This window comes from Meleagris gallopavo, chromosome Z, assembly GCF_000146605.3.
Source record: "Meleagris gallopavo isolate NT-WF06-2002-E0010 breed Aviagen turkey brand Nicholas breeding stock chromosome Z, Turkey_5.1, whole genome shotgun sequence".
NCBI classification, from domain to species: Eukaryota; Metazoa; Chordata; class Aves; order Galliformes; family Phasianidae; genus Meleagris; species Meleagris gallopavo.
In genome coordinates, this window is record NC_015041.2 from 22092256 (window position 1) to 22118251 (window position 25996).

At 41.4% G+C, this 25996-nt stretch overlaps 1 protein-coding gene across 1 annotated transcript; it reads right to left on the bottom strand.

Annotated features, from left to right (window-relative positions):
* Positions 1-2084: 2084 nt before the first annotated feature.
* On the bottom strand, positions 2085-11814 carry F2RL1 (F2R like trypsin receptor 1). The gene is made up of 2 exons (XM_010725539.3): positions 11650-11814; positions 2085-4829 (listed from the first exon to the last, which is right to left on the bottom strand). Exons 1-2 carry the CDS (start codon positions 11717-11719, stop codon positions 3724-3726), a joined length of 1176 nt encoding a protein of 391 aa, XP_010723841.1. The 5' UTR covers positions 11720-11814; the 3' UTR covers positions 2085-3723.
* Positions 11815-25996: the final 14182 nt, after the last annotated feature.

A 25996-nucleotide genomic window follows, 5' to 3' on the forward strand; every position in this document is an offset into this window, starting at 1 on the left:
AAATGTCCTGGGCTCTGTGCAGCATTCCTCAGCAATAACTGAAACATCAGTGTGTTATCAGCATTTTTCTTCTTAAGTCAAAACAGAGCATCATACCAGGCGTTATGAAGAAAATCAACACTGTCCTAGCAGAAACCAGGACACCATTCTCAACAGTCCCTAAAAGGTGTACCTGCTTCAGCATGGCCTCATCCTTGATTCACAGTCTACTCTCCATGTTGTGTACCTATCCAGTCCACTACGTAGACAGTCACAGATGCTTTGAGGTCTACCTGTTCTAGTGTACACAATAATTATTAACAGGCCACAGCTTTCTCAGAAGTATACTTTCTGTGGCATGGACTTATCTATATTCACAGTTGTTTTGAGGTATAAGTACAAAAAAAAAAAAAAGCTGCTCTGGTGCAGCTTTTTTTCATTCATAATAGATCCTTCAGAGGTCCTTTCAGACACTGATGTGTCACGGTCTTATCCATTACCACGGACATTTCAAAGTTTACTCGCATGGCCTAATCCATAGACTTGGATACTGCAAGGTGTACCTGCTGTGACACAGACTTTTCCATAGCCACAAACACTCTGAAGAATACTCGCTCCAGAGTGGAACTTATCTGTAGCCACAGATGCTTCAAGGTGTATGTGCTCCCGTGTGCACTGAGCCACAGGTCAGTTGTTAAGTGATGACTTGAGTTTGGTCTGGAGTCTCAACTTGACCAGTACATCAGCACAGGGCAGCACTGTCACCAGGGCCATCTGCCAGCCCAGGGACATGGCCGTTATCAAAACACCTCCAGGCAAAGCAAAGTAAAATGATAGGGAGTAGAGCAAACAGCAAGAAAAAAAAGCAGCCACTAATAAGCACTGGACTCTGATATGTAGTAAGGCAAGCAAGGCCAGTAACAACCACAGGAGCCTACCAATTAGCAGTGAAACAGCTTTAATATCTTTAAATTTGGTCTAGCACACTCCATGGTCTAATTGTATTTGTCAACATCTCTAACCCTTTGTGTGCCATGTTGGGCACCAAAAGGACTACTGTAGATTAAACTCGAAGGCATCTCAGCACCACAAAGCCATTCACTCACTCTCTCCCAGACAAGCACAGACAAGCAAAGCAAAACAAGAAACTCATTCTTGTTCCTATTGGCGGACAGCTCTTCAGCCACTTCCAGGAGAGCACAGCTTATCATGCACAAAGGTTTGCTGGGAAGACAAACACTATCTCCTCCTTTACCCCAGCCTTTATTGGTGAGTATGGCACCCCAAGCTACAGAATATCCCTTTGGTCAGTCTGGGTCAGCTGTCCTGGCTGTGTCCCCTTCAGCAGAGCAGCATGAGAAAGAAAAATCTTTGGCTGCTCTGCAATAGCTGAGGACATCAGTGTGCCAACACCAAAAATTGCAAACACACCATCATAGGAGCCTCTGGAAAGAAAATTTACTGTATCCTAGCCAAAATCATGACAAACATACAGCCTTTAACCCTTGGACTCCTGGGAGAGCTCAGGTAGTACTCAGAGCTCAGGCACCACTCCAATCACATGAACTGCATGCCATTCAAGTTACTCATTACTGCATATAAAGCAGGAAGCACATCAGGCTATTCAGAAGGAAAAAAAAAAAAAGACATTCTCATACTCTGTTTATTGTGCACAGAATAGGAGAAGAATTTAGAAATTTAGATGTCAAATCTTTACAATATAGATGAACAGTTATTTTCCATTAAGGATGCTACATTACATCTTCAGTTCAATAAAAAAGCAATTATTTCCCTACTTGCTCTTCATGTTTCCTGATAGAAACACAACCTTCATGCCTCAAAAGCACTTGTGTTCTGTGCGACCTAAAAAGGTGTACACTCTGCTCTTCAGACATCCATAAAATGACTTGCTGTTTTAGTTAGGACCACTGGGATACCATGACATTTCACTTTTGTATTAAGTATCTGGTTAGAATTAGTAGACAAGATTGCAGCAAACAAAAGGAGGGCTAGAGCTTGTTTAATCCTTAAAAGGAGTGGTTGAACACATTAAACAAACTTCTTAGATTTTACTATGTGTGGAAGAAAACTACTGAATCTGCAGATGCTTAGAAGAAATGTTCGCTGACTTTAATAACAATTCCAAGTTTATCACAACAGAGTGAAAGTTCTAACAAGCACATCTTTATATAGGGTGATGCATGAGCTCATCAGAAAAGCAAGGGGAGAATGTGGAAACGAAAGAATAAAACAAGGGACTGAACTGACTACAACAAAAGCAAGCAATCACAAGAGAACAACAAAAAATGCACATAACACAGTATTTATTATAGGAATACTTGCAGCCTTTAAACTGTACATAACTGCTCTGATTCTTGCTGCAGTTGAAGATCCCCAAAAGGCTGGCTATTTCCCATCTATGTATCAGTTGTTCCAAAGTGTTGTTTGGACTGACAGCTTCTCTATTTGCTTACGTTTGTAGGGACACAGTTCCACCTAAGTCTCAGATAGGTCACTTAGGCACTAGTGCAATGTACACCTTGGTGAGACTTAGGAAGACTGGAAGATTTGAAAAAATCTGGAAGATTTGAGAAACCAGCTGTATAACAGCAGCTTTTCAGATTGTTAAGTAAATGCATTTCCATATTTCCATATTTCCATATTTGTGAGTGGTCACAAATATTACGGATGGGGGAGAAGGATTTAAGATATTTTAGAAATCCAATAATGTTGAAGTTCCATATCTTTATTAACGTGTTTTAGATCTCATAATTTTCCCTGAGTTCTGAACCATTTGGTTTAGTTATCTGAAACATACAGAGGTATGTTCTAATGAAATGCATCAACAGGTAATCCTACTTGACAAATTCATACGTTACAGCTGTAGCTGTCAGGCTTCTAATTCACTATGGAACAATCTCTCTGAAACAAGGCAAGTTGAACTGCTGAGTCATTTGAAAAATACATAAAAGCATTAAAGAAAGCAGGTAATTCAAATTTGTTACACATAAAAAAGTCTTATTTAGATATATTAAAAAAAAACAAGACGTTATATATAAAAAAAAATCAAAGCTACTTATCAAAATTTTGTTAAATAGACTCATTTAAGATCAGGTTCTGGCAAGAACTAAGTAACAGTATACAATCTCAACTAACATTTTATTTATCCAGTGCTAGCTGATAACAGGTTCAACTTGCCAACTTAACATGATAATCTCACCGGGCTTCTACAAGGTTAGTATTTAAAACATTTGGAAAACAATGTAAGATTACATTATAAGCAAATAGTAGCACTCATGTTGCTGGATCCACAACAACATAGTGAAATAGATTCTCCTTTCATTCTGTTTAAACAATATTCAGTGTAAGCATGTACAGAGAGCAATGCTGGACATAAATAATGTGTTTAACTGTTTGTTAATGTTAAAGCCAAATAAAACAGATTTATCTGTTAATTAAATATACTAGTGACACTATATAACATTCCAGTGACATTTTGCTTTTAGACAACTTCAATATTGAACAAAAATGTCTTCAACCCCAGCACACTGAAGCCAGCAGCACTTTCGCAAAGCATCAGAAATGTCATGATTTTTTTTTCCAGTCTGTTTAGAAGATTTATCTGTTTGCTAATTCTGTACAAGATCACCTGTCAGTTATTTCTTCAAATTGTTATACAAAATAACTTTCTTGTCATTGTCTCCCTTTCACTGGTAAAAAGTTCACTTTTTTCTAGGACTGAAGTCAATAGGTTGATTTAGTGGTTCCATTTGAGTTTGAAGAGTAAGAATTAGATTTCTTGGGGTATCTGCCTGATGAGAGAGAGACCTGCATTCTCCGTGTAGTTCGCACACTTCGGCAAATAAGAGCATTTTTAAGATTGTCTCTAAAGTCTTTTGAAATATAGTAGTAAATGAATGGATCAATACAACTGTTCAGAGTGGACAGACACAATGCAGTTATGTATGACATGTACAGAGAGCTCTCATTATTGTTTTTGAGCTGCAGATAGTGCACAACAAGTAGCACATTGCTTGGTGTAAAACATATGAGATACATGGACAGGACAGCAATAATGAGCTTGATTGCTCTTTTTCGTTTCCTCCCAGTGCTTATATCTGAGATTGAAGCATTCAGAGTCTTAATCATTAGTATGTAAGCAACAGCAGTGATGAGAGCTGGAATTAGGAAGAGTCCAATTGCAAGTGAGAGGAAGTAATTGAACATGTCATGAGCTAAAATATTGTTAGGTAACACATCGTGGCAGGTAGTGATGTTAAGGTCTGAAATATACGCCGTCTGATTAACAAGATACAGTGGAATGGATCCCAACAAAATCAGTATCCAGATAGCAAGGGAGATGCCCAGGGCAATTTCAAACTTCTTTCTTGAATGCACTATGGGGTTCACTACAACCCAATACCTTTGCACACTGAGACATGTCATAAAAAGAATAGAGCAGTACATATTTCCATAAAAAAATCCAACAAGCACTTTGCAGAGACCTTCCCCAAACAGCCAGTTATTGCCATTTACATGGTATGCAATCTTCAGTGGGAACCAGACAACGAAGAGAAGGTCTGCCAACGCCAAGTTAACCATATAAATCACAGCTGGATGTTTCTTCTTTGTTCTGAAAAAAAAGACCCAGATGGCCATAGCATTGCTTGGCAAACCAATGATAAAGACAATGACATAGACAATGGGAAGAAAAACTGTAGTCAGTTTTCCTGTAAGGACTTTTGCTGCAAAGTCATCCACTTTGTATGACTCCTCAGAGGCATTATCAGTGTTTGGAACCTTCTGGCCAGCAAAACTTCTTCCTTTTGAACTGCTGGTTCTACTTCTCTCTAGAAAAAGAAATAAAAATTGGGAAATTGCTGTTATTTACTTTTCCTGATTTTTCTTAATATTTTTTGAAACCTTTAAGATAAACTAGGTAGCATGATTTATACTGTACAATTAAAGAGGGCCTTACCAATAGAAAAATTAAACGTTTTCAAATACTTGACAATTTTTCTTCCCTTTTTTTAGTTTATTATCCAAACAACACCTATATCCTTATTCAAGGATTGTATCAACTACCAGAAAACCTTCCCACATCATCAGGTGCTCCTACTAGCTCAACAGTTGAAATACAAACTGCTTTAAGTATCCCACAGCCTATTATCCTTTTTCCTGGTGCTGCCAGATTGCTCAAGTGCTGAGATTCATAAAACTCTGCAGCCGGCATCCAACATATATGCAGTACAAGTTTCTTAGATGAGATGGCCTCAAAATTAGCTAGGCAGAAAATAGAGCATGGAATCATCGAATGGCTTGGGTTGGAAGGGACCTCAAAGATCATATAGCTCCAAGCCCCACTGCTGCGAGCAGGGTTTCTAACCAATGAGGCACTAGACCAAACTGCCCAGGGCCCATCCAACCTCACCCTGACTGCCTCCAGGAAAGGGGCATGCTGTCCTCAGGCTAGCTGGAACTGAAACAACTGGAAAGCAATGCAGGAATATATATGTGCAGGAACCATGGAATTGATGGTTGAGTCACCATCCCTGGATGTGTTTAAAAACTGTTTGGGTGTGGTGCTCAGGGACATGATTTAGAGGAGGGTTGTTAGAGTTGGGTAGTATGGTTAGGTCATGGTTGGACTCGATGATTTTTAAGGTCTCTTCCAACAGGAGCAATTCTTTGATTCTATGATTCTATGTGTAAGAGACCTCTGAGGAAAGATGTTATACCATATCCAAAGCTAAATATGAACACACTAACTTTGCCCAAGAAGATGCAGAAGGGGCAGACATCTGTAATTTCCTTCCAATTCTCGGGTAAGGTAGCTAAGCAGTCTCTACAATTTCCATCCAAATCACTATGCTGCTAGAACTGGCAGCCAAAACTGCTTTGTACACCAGAAAGTTATTACTTCAGGTTTTGCTGTCTCTTTGTATGCCACATAAACCTGAAAACCATACAGGTAAACCACACACTCCTGACTGCTCTGTCTTGTATGACAGCCCTCACATGGCTCAGTCCAGAGACTCCCACTACAACACCTTCCATACCCAGTGCAGTCCACTTGCACAGACCAGTCAAACTGCACTAACAGAAAATGTCAGTACAATTACTCTGTTCCGACTTCAGCCAAAAATCCACAGAGGTAGACTGAGTGGACATGAAACACGACTGATGGTGGTAGAAGTGTTTTACCCTTATCGCAGTTTCTATCAGTATCTGTGAACAGCTGTAGTGCGGAAAAAACAACAACAACACAACCAACAAAACAGCTCCAACTCCCCCAACCCAAAACAACAAAAACAAACAAAAACAAACAAACAAACAAACAACCAAACCACACACACACACAAAAAAAAAACCCACAAGAGTATAAAGAGCTTTCTTAACCAAACAGGCTTGTGCGTAAGAAGCCAACAACAGTGTTTAAGGATGACACCTTTTTCATTTAGGGATGACTGTTCCTGATATAAGCATATTTTATTTTTGTATTAGCTAAAATTTTCAAGCATAAAAATTATCAGACGAGAACCAGATAAATACACGACTATTCATGTTTTCCAACACAGACTGTCAAAATAGATTCTCTGAAATAGACATATAATGTGTACCAATTCTTGGCTACATAGCTGGTATGAGGGTTTTGGTTTTTAAGATGATGGGACTTTCCATGAAATAGATAACTCACCAGGGAGGCATTGGATTCACCTGCCTAGAAGAGGCAGGACAATTTCTGGCAGCAGGAAGGCCAATGTAGTGAGCCAGGCTTTAAAAAGAAAGACTTGTGGGGGAAGCTCCAAAATCACAGAATCGCAGGGGCTGGAAGTGACCTCAAGAGACAACCAAGTCCTACTCCCCTGCTAAAGTGGATTCTATACAGTAGGTTGTACAAGCAGGTGTCCAGATGGGTCTTGAGTATCTCTATAGGAGACTCCACAACTTCTCTAGGCAACCTGTTCCGGTGAGGCATCACCCTTACCTTAAAGAAGTTCATCCATATGTCAGTATGGAACTTCCTATGTTCAAGATTCAGGTCATTGATCCTCATCACTGCACACCACTGAGAAGAGCTGGGCCTCATCCATTTGCCTCCTACTTCCGTTTAGACATTCATAAAATATAAAAATATATAAAAAATGGCAATGCTCGTGCTTTTGCAACTAACCAGGGAATAAATCAGGCCAACCCAAACAGTGATGAACACTCCTTAGTTGCCTCCTGCAATATGAGCCAGAAGGTCAGCTACACCAAAGGTGCATATAGCTACAGATGATCCTCTTGCATTCTTCCGGAGAAACATGCATCTTCTACTCCCTTCTCTTCCCTGGAGTGTCTATATACCAATGCATACAGCATGGAAAATAAACAGAAAGAACTAGAAATATGTGTGAGGCCTCAAGATCACAGTCCCCCTGTAATCACAGAGATATGGTGGGAGAGCTTGCGTGACTGGAATGCTGTAATGGATGGCTACGTACTCTTTAGGAAACACAGGCCAGCAAGATAAGGTGATGGCGTTGCTCTTTATGTGAGAGAGCAACTAGTATACATCTAACTCTGCCTCGTAATGAATGAGTGGAGACCTTTGGATCAGAACTAAGGGGAAGGCTCACATGAGTGACACCACTGTGGGTATTTACTACTGACCATGTGATCAGGAGGAAGAAGCTGATGAGGCCTTCTACAGAAAGCCAAAAAGTAGCCTCACTATCAGAGGCACTTATGGCTCTTACGGGGTATTTCAACCATCCTGATATTTGCCGGAAAAGCAACACAGCCAGACAAACACAGTCCAGGAGATTCCTACAGTGAATTCAAAATAACTTTCTGACATAAATGGTGGAGGAGCCAATAAGAAGTGTGCTGCTGGACCTTGTTCTTACTGCTTGGGAATGTGAAGGCTGGGGGCAGTCTTGGATGCAGAGACCACAAGATAGTGGAGTTCAGGACCTTACATGGACGAAACAAGGCAATAAGTAGGATTGCAACCCTGAACTTCAGCAGTCGACTACAACCTGTTAAAGGACCTACTTGGAGGTATCTCACGGGTTACAGCACTGGACTGTAAATAGGCCCAAGAGAGTTGGTAGACATTCAAATCCCACTTCTTCCATGCTTATGACCGCTGCATCCCTAAGAGTACGAAATCAGGCAAAGGTGGCAGGAGTCCTGCATGGATGAGAAAGGAGCTCAGTGAAAATGTCAAGTGGAAGAAGAAAGTCTACGGAATGTGAAAAAGGGGTCTGGCTGCTTGGGAGGAATAGGGGAATGTTACCAGGGCACAAATGGATGCACTGAGAAAGGCTAAGGCCTACTTTGAATTAAATCTGGTTTGGGACATCAAGGACAACAAGAAATGCTTCCTTAAGTACATCAGTAGCAAATGTAAGGTGAGGGAAAACGTGGGGCCACTGCCACATGTGGTGGTTGCCCTGGTAATGAAGGACCCCAAAAAGACACAGTTACTGAATGCCTTCTTTGCTTCAGTCTTCACTAAAACTTCTCAAGAATCCCAGAGCCCTGGAGGTAAGAGTCTGGGGAAATGAAGATTTCTTGTTTGAGGAGGATCTGATCAGAGATGATCTAGATAAACCTGATGTACACAAATCCATGGTCCCCAATGGTATACACCCACAAGTGCTTAGGGAGTTGGCAAAAACAACTGCCAAACCACTTTCTATCATCTATGAAACATCACGGACAACAGGAGAGTGCCTGAGGACTGGAGGAAAGCCACTGTCACTCCAGTCTTCAAAAAGGGCAAGGAAGAGGAGTTGAGAAACTACAAGTCAGTCAGGCTCACCTCCATCCCCGAGACTTAATGGAAAAACTTACTCCATATGTAACATCCAAGCAAGTAGAAGAAAAGGTGCTTGTCATGAGCAGACAGTGTAGATTCACCAAGGGGAAACCATGCTTGTCCAATCTGGTAGTGATCTATGATGTCATCACAGTCTGGGTAGATGGGGGAAGAGCAGTGCATGTTTTCTACCTTGACTTCAGCAAGGTTTTTACACTATCTTCTGTAGCATCCCCATAGGTAAACTGAAAAAGTGTGGGACAGATGAGTGGACAGTGGTGGACTGAAAAGGAACTGGGCTTGTTTAGCTTGGAGAAAAGAAGACTCCAAGGAGACCTCATTGTGGCCTTCCAATACATGAAGGGAGCAAATGAACAGAAGCAAGAGTGACTGTTTATATGGGTTGATAGTGATAGGACAAGGGGGAGTGGTAGGACAAGTTTTAAACTAAGACAGGGGAGATTTAGGTTAGATATTAGGAAGAGGTTTTTCACTCAGAGGGTGGTGACACACTGGAACAGGTTGCCCAAGGAGGTTGTGGATGCCCCATCCCTGGAGGCATTCAAGGCCAGGCTGGATGTGGCTCTGGGCAGCCTGGTCTGGTGGTTGGTAACCCTGCCCACAGCACAGGAATTGAAACTAAGTCTTTGAGGTCCTTTTAACCGAGGCAATTCTACAATTCTATCACTACATGTTAGAGTCTGACCTGCTCAAAAGGAGGCCTGTGGAGAAGGACCTGGGTGTTCCAGTAGGTTGGCCATGAGCTTTGCCACTGATGCTCATGGGCTTGTTTGAAATGTATAATCAAAAATATTTTCCAAAAACCCTATAGTGTTAGTGCAACACTGAAGAACAAAAGCAACACAAAGTAGATTGAAGAGCTCATGACCCACAATTAGTATTGCAAGAGTGATAGAACAGAGACAATAGATTTATTGTTGCTATCCTTTGTTCTGTTTTTGAAGACATGGTCAAATTAAATGGATTATTTCACACACCAAGTTTGGCTTTCATGCTCACTTCTTTTGGTTTTGGCTTCAAAATTTGACTGCAGTTACTGGGCAGCTTTTATTAGCCCAGCTGGCATGCATAGGGAGACAGTTCTGCATCCTGTTTCTGTCGCAGTTAACACTCCCTCCCAGGGCAACCAATCCTTTGTTAGGTATGTGCATTTTCTACAACCCTTTCATACTCTTTCAGTGCTCGCTGTTTTCCATAACAATTGCTGTTTTTTTCCAAGCAGAGTTTCACTCCGCCTGACTCAAACACAGAGAATGCGGTTAACTTGCTTATCTGCCCACGGGAAAAGCTTACCAGCCATCATGGGGACGAACATATTCCTTCCACACCAAAAGATCGTTTCAGCACCTTTGCTATTTGTCCAATATCATAGAATTACAGAATTTCCCAAGTTGGAAAAGACCCACAAGGATCACTGAGTCCAACTCCTGGCTCCACAAGGAACCACCCAAAAATGGGACTGCGTGTCTGCAAGCGTTGTCCAAATGCTTCTTCAGATACAACCCACAGGGCAAAAAATGATCTACTATGCCTACCCTGCAGATACAGAAGTGTTGGCAGCACACGGTATCTAGTTCAACTATCGCAGTTCATGGGGGCAATATCCACGCAGGACTACAGTTAGGACTACCCCAGTGCTTGGTTCAGCAGCTCAGCAGCACAGATTCACTGTAAATCCACAACGTTGTGAGCCTGTTGGACAACAGCCATGTCTCCTGACTTAGAATCGTAGAATCATTAAGGTTGGAAAAAAAGACTAAGAACATAGATTAACTTGGGTTGGAAAGGACCTCAAAAATCATCTAGTTCCAAACCCCCTGCTTTGGGCAGCCCACTAAATCAGGCACTAGATCATGTTGTCCATCACCTAGTAATAGTCCTAGCGATCACCTATTCCAATCGTGGACCCATCACCACCATGTCCCCTCAACTATGTCCTCTGCAGCACATCTTGGCACCTATCCTATCACCAGCTCTCTCCTGTCTCAATATCAGAACATCAAGCACCTGGTTTCAGCGCTGAAGCTCACCACTTTCCCCTGCCAAGTTGTTTCCACAGTCACAGCTCAGACAAGAGGGATACCAGGAGGCAGACCCACATCACCGACTCCGTGCTCAACCACGAAATTTGCACCTAACACCTCACTGATTTTCACCGCCTGAGGATTTCACGCTGTCTGCCTTCCGTCTGCGAAACCTACAACAGTTCCAGACACCACAGACAAACACTGAGCCAAAATGCACCTATGCACAGCAAAGCAGAACACATCTGTTGCTATCGCGTCCTGGTTCGAGTACGCAGCTGATAACCGTGTAATAAAAATCTAGCGTTTGCGTGGTGAGAAAGCACGACCTTCCACGAGGCTGACTTCATTATTTACACAGTCCTTATGCATATAGTTTTACTACATAAGAAGGCACAGTAGGAACGAATGCAGGACGGCACAGTGCAAAGTGCACACTGAGATACAGCGGTGGGGTTCGCTGTAAAGGCTGGGAAGCGCGAACATTAAAGCAGCAAAATGCCAACGTAACTTTTCTTATTTTTCTTCCAAATAAAATTTATGCCCAAAAAAGCAATATAAACTAGCAAAAGTAGGAATTAAAATTAGGGGGGGAAAAAAAAAGTGAGAACGATCTCTAAAGTTCGCTGTTTTGTTTGCGGGTTTTTTTTTCTGATACAACCTCAGGAAAGTCGCTAACCGATCGCGAACAGCTCCACACCCGGTTGCGTGAAGCGCCGGCAGCCGCCGAACGCCGCGCAGCACCGCGCTGCCCGATAGAGAGGCCGCCAGGAGAGTCCGCCCGCCCCGCAGCCCGCGGACCCCGCGCCGTTTCACCTGTGGGATCGGCAGCCGCCAGCAGGGCGCTGAGCAGCAGCAGCACGCACAGCCCGCGGCGCCCGGCCATCCTCCCTCCGCTCCGGCCGCTGCCACCGTCCTCTCCCGCACGCCCGACCAGTTTCGCCTGATACCTGAGCTAGGAGGGGTGGAGGGGGCGGAGGGCGCGGCCTGCCCGGCAGCAGGCTGGAAGGCGGGGCCGCGCCTCCAGGGCTGAGCGGGGCAGCGCCTAAAATGGCGGGGGGAGCCCCGCCGCGGGGTTGCCTCGCAGCTTCGCCTTTCACAGCTTGCGCTTCTGCTGGGACAGCGCTGCTGCTGCAGGTGTCCGGCGGGGAGCCCAGGCTGGTGTCCGCAGCAGGGGCGGCCGCTGGGGCTGCTTTAGAGTTCGTATTACGAGTTTTGAATCATCGAATCGTAATCTCAGAATTATAGAATGGTCTGGGTTGAAAAGGACCTCAAAGATCGTCTAGTTTCAACCCCCTGTGGGCAGGGTTGCCAACCACTTCAGCAGGCTGCCCAGATTTTTGCACCAGCTTTGGGTGGTGAGGCTCACCGCGCAGAGCCAGAAGTCACACCAGAACACCTCCGGATTGTTTCTCATGTACACCTGGTGAAGTGAATGGCCCTGCGTGTGCTGTGGCATCACCGGGGTATGGCGGTGAGGGTGTCTGAGCTGTAGGAGAGGAAAGCCTTCCACATCACCTCTGTTTTTTCCCTGCGTTCTTCCAACACTGCTCACTGATCAGGTTTGTATTAGAAGAACAGCAGTACGTGTACTGAAGTAACATTTTTATCAGAATAGCCCAGCAGCATGCTTGATCTGCTCTGTATTGGGACACTGCTATGATTCACAATGACCCGCACCTCAGCTGGAAGAGACCACAATGTGTTAGCAAGGAAGGGGCCGAGGGGCGTTTTTGGAGTCTTACTACTCCTGCTGACTCATAAAGTGCTTGTTTGCGTTTGCCAGGTTTCAAACTATTCTTCGATGTGTTGTCATATGAAAAACAAGCAGGAATATGTGTAATGGTTGCTTAACCCATTGCATTTGCAGGTAACAGCACAACAGGGATGTTTTTGTTGTCGACCTCATTTAGGCTTGGGGAACACCAGGTTCCTTTCATTTTTGCAAATACAGATTTCAGGAATAATGCAGCCAAGCGTAATGTGATGCTAGCTGTGTTTTCAATTTATAGACATATTTTAGGAGTGTATTTAGACTTGTAAAAATCAAGTGTGCAAGTTATCAAATTCAGAAATTAAAACCCTTTCAGCCATAATTCACACCTCTGGATGTGGAAGTGGCTTTCTGGTCACATCAGTGGTGTCGTCTCCCCCTTGGTTAGTACGCAGGATGCTTAGTGTTCAGCTAGTGATAAACTTGTTGCTTTCTTCCATTCTTTTATTTATTTAAATGAATGAATATATTATGAATGTGCTCTTATTCTACGTTGCTCTGAAGACAAAATTGTTCTTTTTTTCTGTATATGTTTGTGAAGTCTCACTGAAAAAGCATGGAGTCTGCATTGCTCACGTTTTACAGGTGAAAAATGGAGCACAGAGGTAATAAGGTAAATACACTTGGAAGTGTTGGGTGTCTAGGTTGTGCTCAGGGGCTTTTTTTGGGAGGGTGAGGGGGGAAGTATTTTGTTATAAGTTAGTCACTCAAAGCATGTATTTGCTCCTGTTTGTCATCACTCACAGCTCCCGTTGGTTCCTATTTGTCATCCACCCAGCGAAGTCTGCTCATCTGAATCTCAGCTCCCTCCTGAATGCTGAGAAAGTTATAGCCCATATCTCTGGACTCCCCCATCTTCCTTCTTACTTGCTGTGCTGTTCTGTTTACTTTGCTATTACAGACTGCTTCATGAATACTTAGTCTCCAGCTCCTAATCACCTTGTTCAGTGAGTTGTAGTCTTTCCACCTGGATTTTATCTAATCTCCCTTTCAAATTGCTGTGCGTGTATGTGCTGGCTTTCAATTTCTATGTTTTTTTTCCCTCTTTTTCTATGGTGGTTTCCCTCTCAGACCTGAAGTACTAAGACATATTTAGCTCTCCTCTCACCTGGGTCTGCTCCAGCCGGTGCTCTCATGCTGTCTGCCAGCACCTAAATTTCACTGCTCATTATTTCTTGATTTATTCTATCCAGTCTGTCTTTTTGTTCCCTTTACTTTCAAAGTGGATGGCTCATCCCTTATTTGCCTGGAGCTAGCAACAATGGAAGGAATTGAGAACGAGGTAAAAGGATTAATTGCTGTCACTGGACAAAATCTGCTGTAGGCTGTCCCATGAGGGGTTGGAGCAGTGTCTGAAAAAGTTCTGTAGCTCTCTGCAGAGTCAAGTGTCACTGCAGGCATATTTTTTGCAAATGAAACTCTGAGCTTAGCCTGTAAGTATAAGAAGACCAAGCTGATGTACGTTTCTAACTTGGCTAGGTCTTTGTAAGAATGTCAGTAATTGACATAAAGATTATTTCCTTTCAAAATCTCATAAGAAATTATTGAAATTCACTGGCAATTAAAGAGAGGAGCTTATAAGAATGGTGCAAGGCATGTGTAATGCTGGAGAATTGTCAACTTGCTTTTCAGCAAACTACTGATCTTGGGTATGCTTAAGTTGTGGATTCTAGAGTCCATCTACGCCTTGCTAACAAGGCTTTTGTTCTACTTTTATTCTCTTTATTTACTTTTATCTAAAAGTTAAGTGCTTTTAGCTAACATTGTCAGCATGCATTTTATTTTTCTAGCAAAATTACACATTGATAGTGTGCAGATTAGTTCTGACTCAAAACTTAAAATGTATGTAATAGAAACTGGACACTTTCTGTATATACAGCTTTCTTTCTGTACTTCAATCACACTGTGAATTTCTGAATTCAGACAGTGAATGGGTTTATAGTCTGTGTCTTACTGTAATCCAATCACATGCCTGCTGGGGAAAAAGGTACCGTATGTCTTAAATGTTAGCAACTTAAATGCTTTTCTAAGGTGCAAGAAGAGCTTGTTTTTGGAGGACAGAGGACATAAAGATCTCCCACCTTTAAAAATCAGCGTATCTTGTAGTGATGGCACAAACACTTGCCTTACGTTTCAAACAGTGTGACTGTGCTACGGTCCAAGGACAGAGTGGGAAGTTTGGTTTGAATAAAATAATAATTTCACTTTGGTAACTTCAGTATTATGAAGCCTTCCTCCTTGTGTTTCTTGTTCATAAGGTGACACTTTCTCATATCTTAAGTAGTCTTTTCCTTTTTTTTTTTTTTTCTTCAGAATCTTTGAATAGGTCTCAGACTATTTTCTACCCAGTTCTTGGTCAGCTTTGTTGGCAGACTTATTGGGTACTACATACTCGTTGTCATTCATGTCCATGACACTCATGTGTTCATCCAGGATTTCAGAAACAAGCGATAATAGGCAGCAACTGTGTTTTATTTCGTTGATAGCAAAGCTCAGTTTTATTTTACTATGTGCTTAAGAATTCACTTCCATTCCCTTTCTTATTCTGTCTACCCTAAGACACTTGCAATTTTTGGGAATTCTGGCTGTCGTGAATGTGTGTTTTGTAGTGATGTTAGTGTTGGGGATGCCAGTGTGGTTAGCATATTAATTCATGGCATTTTAGAGTCATTGTGTTGGAAGAAGGGTTATGTAGTATGAGTTGTTTAAGGAAGTCCATTAATGGTTATTGGGTATCATCCTGATTTTTCTGACCTTCTGTAAGCAGTGTCCTGTATTTATTCCTGATTTTTTGCCTTTAACACTATCTGTATTTGCAGCTTTCCAAAAGTAAGGAGACAGGCTTTGGTCTGGAAGCATTGCAAAGAGAAGTGGCAAAGGTTAGGTATGCCTGGTGTTTGGAGGTGGCACACTACATGGAGCTAAAGCTGTGACTCCTGTTTACAGTGACCTTTCCTTAATAAAGGACATGTGAAGTAAACAAAAAGGTTGGGGCTAAGCAGAGTACGAAAGCAGTGCTTCTGCACTTACCTTGGCAGTTGCTTGCCCTGCAGTACCTGTACCTTCAAGTGTGCGTATGGGTACACTTCAAAGAAACAAAACAAAACAAAACCTCAAAAAACAACAGAAGTATGTTGTGGTGCTCAAGTCAAGTAATTGGAAATTAGGAAGTGCTGTAATTCAGGCTTTCTGTACATTCTCAATTCAGCCCGCTTATGCATGTGCATTTTGAAAGGAGTTTAGTTGTAACATTACATCCAATCTTTTCTGTGGTGCACTGGATGGATCGTGGGCTCTTGAATGAACAGATAATCTCAAGTACCTCCATTTACAAGTACAGATGGTAGCAAGATACCAGGATTTAGCTGGTACTGACCTATTATACTGCTGCTTTTGTAAGTTGGGGAAGTATTCTCTCTGCATAGATAGGAATTCAGAGAAAGGGATATGCAGATGGCTTACAACAGATCAGTGAAAATGAGTGCTTGCATGTCTGCTATACATAATAGCATTCTGTCACCTGTGCTGAGTAAATGAAACAGTACTTCATTATTAAGTTTAGGAAGAAAAAAAAAATAATAATACCTCAACAAAAAGCAGCACTGTTACTGTGCTGGCGTGTTTGTTCGAATGAGTGCTACTGTGCCCTTTTGTAATAGCCTGCTACTCTCCAGAGCATGCCAGCTGCAAAGAGACAATGCTGGATGAGTTTGCATTGACACTTGGACTTAAAAACAAGTTCAGCCTTACAGCAATAGAGAGAAGATTATTAAGGAGCTGTATGCTTACATATGCAAGCTATTTGCAGCAGGAATAAAACAAGGAAGGCTCTGGCAGAAAATTATGCACTGAATTAATCATTCTGAAACTAGATAAGGATATTCTGCATCTTTCTCTTTCAGCATCCTAGTGGTCAGTCTCACATAGGAAGTTTATTTACAGCTAATTGCAAAGGTAACTTGGTTTCTGCTGACACCATGGAAATATCCAAACACCAAATTACTTTTAGGAGAAATCTTAATTATCTAATCATTAAGAACAATAACCAAAAATATTGAAAGCAGAGTGAAAAATGGTAAAAGCCACTTCTACTCACTATATTCCTTTTGGAAATACAGTGAAGCCACATTGGTTCCAAGGGAGAGTTTAAGTTAAAAATTATGGCAAAAAACTTTCTTGAGCCAAGAATATGTTGCAAAGGGATGAGCATAGTGAAGCATTAAGCCTGTCCAACGGGAAGAGGTAATGGCTTTTCCTTCTGGAGATAAATGAATCTGTATTAATTTAATTTTGGAGATACAGTCTCGAAACAGAGGAGGCCCTCCTCCTGTTTTCCCCTCTGTCTTTTTTTGTGCTACTGTTTGCATGTATTGGTTTGTAAAACTGTTCTGAAAGGGACTGATGGATGATTTCAGTGTGTCTGTTGCAGTTGTTGTCTACTCCATGTACATCTGCACTGGAAGGAATGTAATGTATGTGAAGTGTATAAAACAATTCCTCTTAAAATAGTCTGAATTATTGCAGTTGATCACAAACTTAATGGGTGCAAGCAGTATTGTCCCACAGTAAACAGGATTTCTGTCTAATGTGTATGAATAAGTTCTTCCTTTATTCAGCACCAATAATTTGTTTGTTGAAAGATAATTCCAGCTCTTTCAACATTTTCCTTAAAACTGGATATAATCCAGAGAAGATATGAGCAATCAGGACAATCTGAAAAATGTTTGGAGCAGTTAATTTTTCTTGGTCTAAAGAAAGTCACAAAGGAAATGATAACATACTTAAAATATTCCACGTCTGGAGCATGTCTTCAGTGTACACTGGGTTGATTGGAAAAATAGCAAAGTTAGACATTAGGAAAAAGTTTCTAACAATTCTCATTAATTGTATTGAGCTCTTCCTAAGAAATCAGTGTGGCTCTAATCACTGACAGCTTTAACTTAGTTTAGACAAGCAGGAATTACGTAAGAATGTGTGGTTTACCCTGGCAGGAGAAGTAGGTAAAGTTTCACCTAATTCAACGTGAAGTTAGTGAAATCACTAACCTCAGTGATTTTACTCCTTTTGCATTCTGAATTCAGTAAGGTTCCGCATGGTATTCTGTCTCGTGCATCAAGCTGTGGTCTTGCACTCATGCATCTCTCTTCAAAAACAGATGCTACTAGAATGCTATCCAAACCCTATTTTATCTGATTCTGCCTTAGGAAGTGTTCAGATCCTCAGGTCACATTTATCATTTCTGAACAATCATGACTCAGATGATGGAAGTTTTTGACTCCAGAGAGAGGAGCCTGTACAAACCCCTCTGCATTCTTGCTTCCTTACTAGACAGAGGTTACAGCAGTGCTCTGAATGAAGAACCAGGAGCCCAGAGGGAGAACTGCAATGCATCTTGGTTTGATGATGCTGAGAGGGAACATCAGATAGGTTTTGGAGCAGTAATAGACCTCTGGGAAATTGGTCTATGCCCATTTTAAAGAGCTAGACAATAGTTGCAGGAAGATTCTAATTCCAATCCACAAAGTTTGGTGAACATGAGGAGAGCTGTGTGTTATAAATACGAGATAAAAATACGTGAAGCGTCTGACACTAAGCCACAGACCTGGTCACCTTCAAAAAAGCAGCATCAAGATTCAGTCTCAGATTTAGGAGTTGACTAAATCATTGACAGATTTCAGAAAGAGAGGAGATGCAACCCTAAATTTGAATAGGGGACTGCAGGAAGTGTGTTGCCAGATATTTGAATTGTCTTCTGATGAGGCAGGTATCTATAAGAAACTAATCATGTAGGCAAAACAAACGTCATCGTAGTTGTATGTGATTTATGTTTTTCACAAGAGGGTAGGCAGAAATTTTTATTTATTTATTGTTTGTATTTTTGTTTATTTTTACTCATTTTGCATTTAAAACACAACTGAATAAAATAAAGGGATTATTGGGGCACTAAAGGAATGCTTTGTGTTCTCCCTTCTTTCACTTTCTGGGCAGCCAAGTTAAATGTTTAAATAACTCTGAAGTTAAATTATGTGATTACAAACAATCTCCAAGAGTTGACCCTTCTGCTTGTGTTGATCTAATCCAGGTTGGGCGAACACTCTACAGTCAAACTGGAATATAACATGCTTTTCTGGTTTTATCATGACCATTTGGAACTGTCTCCTTATCTGCCTTGTGGGAGTATGTCTCAGATGATTAGCAATCCAACCAGAATAATCCAAGTAGAAATAACCTAGAAATGCACTGATTTAGTTATTAGCCTGATCATTGTTTTCCTTACTGCCTTTGTTTGCGTTAGCTCTCCTTCTACTGTAAGCCTGCAGAATGGCATTGCCTGCCTGATGCATCTGCTTTCACTTGCTCTTTGCATTTCCCAGTTTGTTAGAAACATGTGCATTTTTTTAGTGTTCTGCTAGCACACAGTTATTATTCCTCACGCTACAGTCCCCACACACTTTCAAAAGAGGATTTTTTTTTCTATGTCTTCTAGGTCACCTCTACCTAAGGGAGGAAAGAGAAGGTAAAAAGCAATGTTTTGTGAGTTGTGTCCTGGAAATGCATTTTTTAATTTGTGCTTCCTTTATCTCTTGAGAACTCGCCAGAGTTCCAATGTACTGTGCAATGCTTAAATAGATCTGTGGCAAATCTACAGAAGAGGAAAGTGGAAGTGGAGACATAGGAATGAGTGGAACAAGAGTTGTGTAAAAAGAAGAGCAGTCAGACTTTAAGACAGAAGAGGGAAGAGCAGAATGACTGAGATTTCAGTCAATGAATATGTTAATAGGCTAAAGGTCCATCAACCATCACAAGAGGGAGCGGTGCTCCCAACTTCACATGCTCTTTGTGGGGAAAAAGGTGACCATATTCTGAAAAAAGAGGGAGATAAAATGATTTTGACAGCAGGTGAGGAGATCTCCAAATTGTCTACACAACCATTCTTTCAGGTAGTTGAAACAAAGTCTTGTGACATGTATACCAAACTGTAGGCATACTCCAAGTTAGCCATTGTCAGTAAAAGGCAGGTTGTACTTTCACACATGCCAAAAAGTAGAAATTAACTGTCTTCAGAATTTGAGCTGTAATTTGGCTAGAGAATCTTGCCCATTTCAGGTTCAGATGTTGATTTAAATTACCTTAGCTTTATTGACATTATCTAAACACTTCAGTGTAGATAAGGCTTGTGACAGTTGGAGGGGTGAACTCTCTAAGAATGACTCCTTAGGAACTTAGGACTTGTCCAAGCAATAGTGCTGTTCTCAGTTGTGATAGGATGCTAGGGTTCAGAATCCAAGAAGTTAGTGGCAACCATCAGATCCTGTTCATACCACTAAATGCTTGCTAATGCTGGGGTGTGTCTAGTCAGTGTCTTTTTAAGCCCCAATTGATATTAAAAAAAAAAAAAAAAAAACTAAGTAGAAATTTAGATCTTAGCAGAAAGTCTCAATGACAAGTTCATTTGAATAGATGGATATCACATATTGACTCAAAATATTGATGACTGACATCAAAATTATATGAATGATTCCAATGCCAGAGCCATTCTCCAAAATTTCCAGGTCTGAAAACCTCAAACGAAATAATGTCTGTGAATCTATGATCGTCTAATCAAATCTCTCGTTTATGACCTGTCTCTGAGACTTCCTTAATATTTCCTTGATATTTATAATGACCAATGCAAATTATAGCTGCACTAAGAGGTTAGAAAATGACTTGTTGAATCATAATGTTATTTTTATAAATAAGAAAGTGAACTTAATCTAGTGTTCATACAGTATCAATCTATCCATTTTTAAAAAATTCTATACTCTCTGGAAACTTGTTATGTTACTAGTCTGAATTGCTCTGTCCATTGCACATATGAAATACAGCATGTTAGCCACATTTTTTGGCTAATTATATATGCCTTCCTTTTAACAAAATAATGCATTTAATAACCTCTGACTTCGTTTTTCACTTCAAGTGTTTGACGTGACTAGTTTGCTCTGCCACTGTGATGTTTTCTGAAGTCTCATCCTGTTCTATCAAAATATTCTTAATTTATCAGTGATCTAAATAACATGGGAAAGGATGACCTGGAATTTATAACTTTTCTAGTAATCACGAGAGTGAAATGTTACAAAAGCCATCTGGTTGTAGTAAAGGTGAAAAGCAAACATACTACTTCTAAGGTCACAGCTTTTCCTTTTGTCGGTATGTGCACAACTTTGTACTGTCCCACTCCTTCCCCCTGTGCTGGCCCATAGGTTGATACAACCACTCACGTATCTTGGGAAACTAATCTAGAAAGGGGCAAAATTTTACCAGGCAAAATTTACCAATCCTGTTGTTTGCATGCTTGTATCAGCATAAGAGTGCGTCAGAGACATGCACGGATGTCCAAGGGCACTGGAAAGTCGGGCAGTTTATGTGGTTGCAGTCCTGGCTTACAACAATTTCAGACAGTACGAGAAATTAGCATTAAAGAGGCTGCATAGCTAGTAGAAAGAAAGAGTTGTTGTTTTGGGTTTGCCTGGTTTATCAGAGATTAGTATTTTACCTCTTGCAGTTTTATGCCGATAAATTAAAGAAGTTAAGCAACAGATACCTCTTAAATCTTGTTCAATCTAGTTTTTTCTTTCCACATCTGAGAGTGATAGGTGATACGGTGGTATAGTCATGTTAACAGTTTACACTCTGACAGAGTCCAGTAATATTTATGGTGTGTGTTTGAAAGTGTTGAGTAACTTCTCCATGTGATCGGACAAAGTAGGCAAGAATGTTTCAGTCTGAAATGAAGACAGTGTAGCAGAGGTCAGTCTTTGCATCCTCTGCCAGTGAGGTGCCATCTACAGAGAAATTCAGAGAATCAGGTCCAAACATAAGAATCATTGGACAGAGACCACTCGGCAAGTAGGAGATCTATGGAGCTCTTTGCTAAAGGGTGCTGGGGTTAGGAGAGATTTTCACGAGTTCCTGGGAAGATGTAGATGGTATCCAAGGCAGTGAGCCTTTCTTTGAATAGGGGTCGTGTGCCCCATTTCTCGCTCTCACATGAAAGAGATGTGTCTGTCTGTCTGGTTTTGAGCATACTTGGTCTTTCCATAGTTTGTGTGACCTCTCCCTCTAGCTTTAGTAAATGCTGTTTTGCTATAGCTCAAGAGGTTTACAAATCGCCTTTTGTGAATTCTTGTCATCATTGTCATAGAGGTGAAAGGGGACTACTTATTTACTGCTTTGTCAAAAAGCAGATAGGAAACTTTTATGTAACTACTTTATCAGCATGATTGTGGTCTGCCTAGAAACAAAGGACAATGTCCACAAAGAAGTGAGTTTAATGCAAAAAGTATGCTGGTTAGCTGAGATACCAGAAAACCTTTTTAATACTCCCCTTCCTGAGAAAGGATATGAAGAGAAACACTGAGCCACTCTGAGTCACACACTTTCCACACAGCTGTCTATTTGTTCTCACACTGTTTATTCAGTGGGGCAGGAACCAGTCTCATCTCCTCCCAGCTTTTCAGCCCACCTCCTGCTGTCTGCACAGTGAGACAAAACTCATAAGCTCCTTATCAGATCTGATGCAGTCATTTGGCCTGAGTGTGAGGACCACCATGCTACCCATCTACCCAGAAAAGCCAGCACTAAAAAACATAGTCGTAGTTATTATTTAGGTTTAGAAAAGTTAATTTTTGTTTTGTTTTAAATCTGTGAAGCATCTAAACTAAAGATATGTAGTAGTCTCACATAAACATTTTTGTAGTTAGCATCTAGTCAGCTTGCATTTAGAAATCAAATGAACAGAGCTGCGAGGGTTTGAAAGTGATTAACCGTGTGTGCACAGCAGCCATTTTTTGCCATTAGTCTACTGTGAAAAACCATGAGAGGAGAGAAAGGACAGAAGATTCTCCCTTCGGCCTTGCTACATCCTCTGCACGCCGTTTTATCCTTGCACCTATCCAGTCTTCCATTGGAGTGACAGGGGAAAGTCCCTACACACAACATTGAACCTAGCAGTCCTGCCCTGATTTCCTGAGCCTGTTGATAGAAGAGTCCACTGCAAACATGGGGCTACTGCTGAAAGGTACAGAATCAAGACTGACTTCATTTTCCCTGCTACTGGGAATTGTTCTGTGTCCTGGCTGATACAGGATTTAGATTTTATGATGAAATTCCCAGTTCTGGATCTTGCTGAGTGAGAAGCTACATATTTTCCCCTTTCTGTCTCTTCCTTCATCTCCCAACTCCCACATGAGCATCATGTTGGCTGGTTGAAGGCAGAGACCTCCTTGACTTCCACACTCCTCCTCACTGGGGGATGCTTCCTCAATCTCAGCCATGAACTTGTACCCACTACCTTTCTCAGTAAAGTCCAAGTCTCCAGCTCACTTGACCTGTGTGGAGTGAATCCTTCTCTGAGTGTGAGAGTTCGATGGCACCTTCTTCCGTCTGTGTCTATCTGCAGTAATGCCAGAGGATCCTCAGCTCTATGGCTCAGAGGCTGTTGTCCACTGTGCAGCGTGGCTGCTGTGAGGCCATAAGCTGCCTGCACCTGCATCTGTCCTCTGATGCAGGAGTTTCAGCCAATGCCCTTACTCACCTTATGCTAAAGCACGTCCTATGTAGTAATCACCAGGGCATTAGTAAGCTTAGGGAAGTATCAGGGTGGTCACTCATGCATACTGATCCAGGTGCAAGGTGTGTTTCAGACTGGATCACCCTGCCTCCCCCAAGCCATGAAACTGCCCCAGAGCCCAGGACCCTGTGAGCACAAGCACGTATATAGAGATGTGACATATAATGCCCTTCCTGATCTGCAGGATGTGAATTTGATGCTAACTCCTCCCCTTCAACTTCCCGCTACAGTTAATAATTTAATCTATAGGAAGAAATAGTCTTATACAGTTCTCTAGCAGTTGATGAATGTCTTGCAAAGCAGTATAAAAGGCTGAAGTGCAAGAGCACTTACATTTCAATTGCACAGAAATTCTGCAGGCTATGAATACTCAGTGTTTTGGTTATCATCACTGATTTGATGGCAAATTAATGAAGAGTGAAAATGAAGAAAGTCTAAACGTTCCACAAATATTTGATCAGTGAAAGCTGTAATTCTTAGGATTTTGAAGGCTGATTTCCCATATCTAATTCACTTGATGATAACAGCTTCAGCACTCTATCTTGCTCTGAATCTGTTCATTTTCTGCAGAATGAGGCATAAGTCTTCTACCTAATTTTGTCAACTGCAGTATCCAGGATTTGAACCAAGGAAAATTTGGAGTTTATGCTCTCCACTGTGCTCAGGTTTGTTTATGCTTTGGCAGAAAAAGCTGGTTTAACTGGTTTTGCTAGGATAGAGTCATTTCTATATTATGTTTCCTGAGTTGGTGAAAGACTCCTTTTTTATAGCGTGCTCGTCATGGTCTATCCACAAAAATAATTGAAATAGGATTAAATTACTTATAGAGATAAATTACACTTGAAGTATTTAATTAAATAGTTGGTACACGTTGTAGGAGGCTACAATGAAGTATTGTATAAAGTTTTGAAGGATTTATGAAAGATAATTAGGTGATGGTTCATGGTGGAGACCTGTTCCAAAGAGCTAAAAATCGTGGTATTTGGCCTCAGACTTCTCAGACGGAGAGAGAGGAGCAGGCAGCCTCAGCGAGCTAGGGCATGACTTGTAAACTCTGAGTGAACCTCTGGCTCAGTTTATGCATTAAGTTTTCTTTTGGCCTAATTGGGAGTTATTTGTAACCTTCTGTGGAGTAGATGAGGTCGAGGTGAGCTGCAGAAGTAGAGCCAGAGGACAGTGTGTCTCTCTGGGCCCCGTGAGAGCCTAGCTGCGGAGTAAACAGGAAAACAGAAAAACGAGAGGGAAAACATCTCCACCATGGGGTGGGATTTGTGCAGGTACCCAGCTAGTACAAGCAGGGTTGAGGAGCTCTGGAGAGGGCTTGCCCCATGTGAGTGGTGTTGATATCCATCACATAAAACCCTGCTTCTGTTTTGTCACAGCATCACTGGCTGTGACAAAACTCAGCTCTTCCTCGCTGAAAGCCTTCTCTGATACAGAAAGACCAGGAACAGAAGCAGTCCTCTTTTTTACCCATGGCCTTAAGTGTTGGGAAGAGCTGGGATTAACGTATAAAGGGGGCTTCGGCCTAGATACCTCCTTATCCTAGCACTGTGCTCCTACCTCCCAGGTAGAGGATGCTGTAATGTCTGAGCATTTTCATTTTCTCCTAGGGAAACTATTCAAATTTGGTTAACACTTTTAGAAGTGCATCCCTCATCCTGCTTATTAACAATGACAAGGCAGGATGTGACTGAACACTACAAGATCTCAAAAAATGTGAAATAAAAGTGCTAAAGGAAGACCTGTGCATTACTTTCAACCTCATGAGTGCCTTAAATAATGAAATCAACACATAGCAAAACAAAATTTCCAGGTTAATCCCTTAAGAGATACTTATGAGTAATAAATACTCCTATGCTGTCACTGATTCTGTAACATAATGGTTAATACCACATCCCCACAGCAGGACCACCCTTTCTTAGAGTATTTGATCATTAATATGTGCAATAGCATTTGATTTTGATTTGAGCTTAATACTTCATGGCTTTTAACTAATGTATATCATCTGTTTGGGTTTTTTTTAAGCCTCTCCTTTTAGTTCTGAAAAGACTACTACATACTAGGCAATTGGAAAACTTCGCATCTGACGAAAACTAGACAGTGGTTAAGTGTCTGTATTCAGAAGTTAAAAAGAATGTGCTGACTGTCCCCACCCAGTCTCATAATGCTTTACACATAATAAGCATTATTTTTTCAATTATTATCTGTTGCAGAGCATTACAATAAAAACAAACTGTGTTTTTAAATGACTTCTATTTTGTCTGGGAAAATAAGGAAGTTTTTATTTTAAATAAAAAAAAAGATTCTCATGTAACTAAGTCCAGCATTAAAACATTATGAAAAAAATGAGTAATGATTATAATCCTCATAATATAAATCCTCTTGGCTGATAATTACCAGTTCTTCAGGGCAAAGATTGCATAGAGCACCATTAGGTGCTTTGTTTTTGCTTGCGTTTTATAGGAGCTATCAAAATACGCGTTCATCTCACTATGAGGAAAGTGGAGAAACGAGGAGGCAGTCTGAATCGATGCCAGCAGTGCACTAGTGCCATTCCTGAGCTGTTGACACAGAGTTCACGTGGCACAGAAGGCAACTGGGAAATGTGCTGCTGGGTACTGCTTTCCCTTTCCCATTCCCCACCCACCTGCAAGTATTTCCGAGACAGTACAGTGTGTGGGTCAGGTGATACTGTGCAGCAGCTTCCCTTCTACAGGAGTCAGAATCCTTTTCCTACTGCACTAAAGGAGAGGATGTCAGGTGACTTAGTTCACCTG

Bases quoted from the DNA above. Each gene is read 5' to 3' on its own strand.
- F2RL1 (XM_010725539.3), bottom strand. From the start codon at position 11,719: ATGGCCGGGCGCCGCGGGCTGTGCGTGCTGCTGCTGCTCAGCGCCCTG. The intron at 4,830-11,649 runs GTGAAACGGCGC...TTCTTTTTCTAG, and splicing joins GGCGGCTGCCGATCCCACAG to AGAGAAGTAGAACCAGCAGT.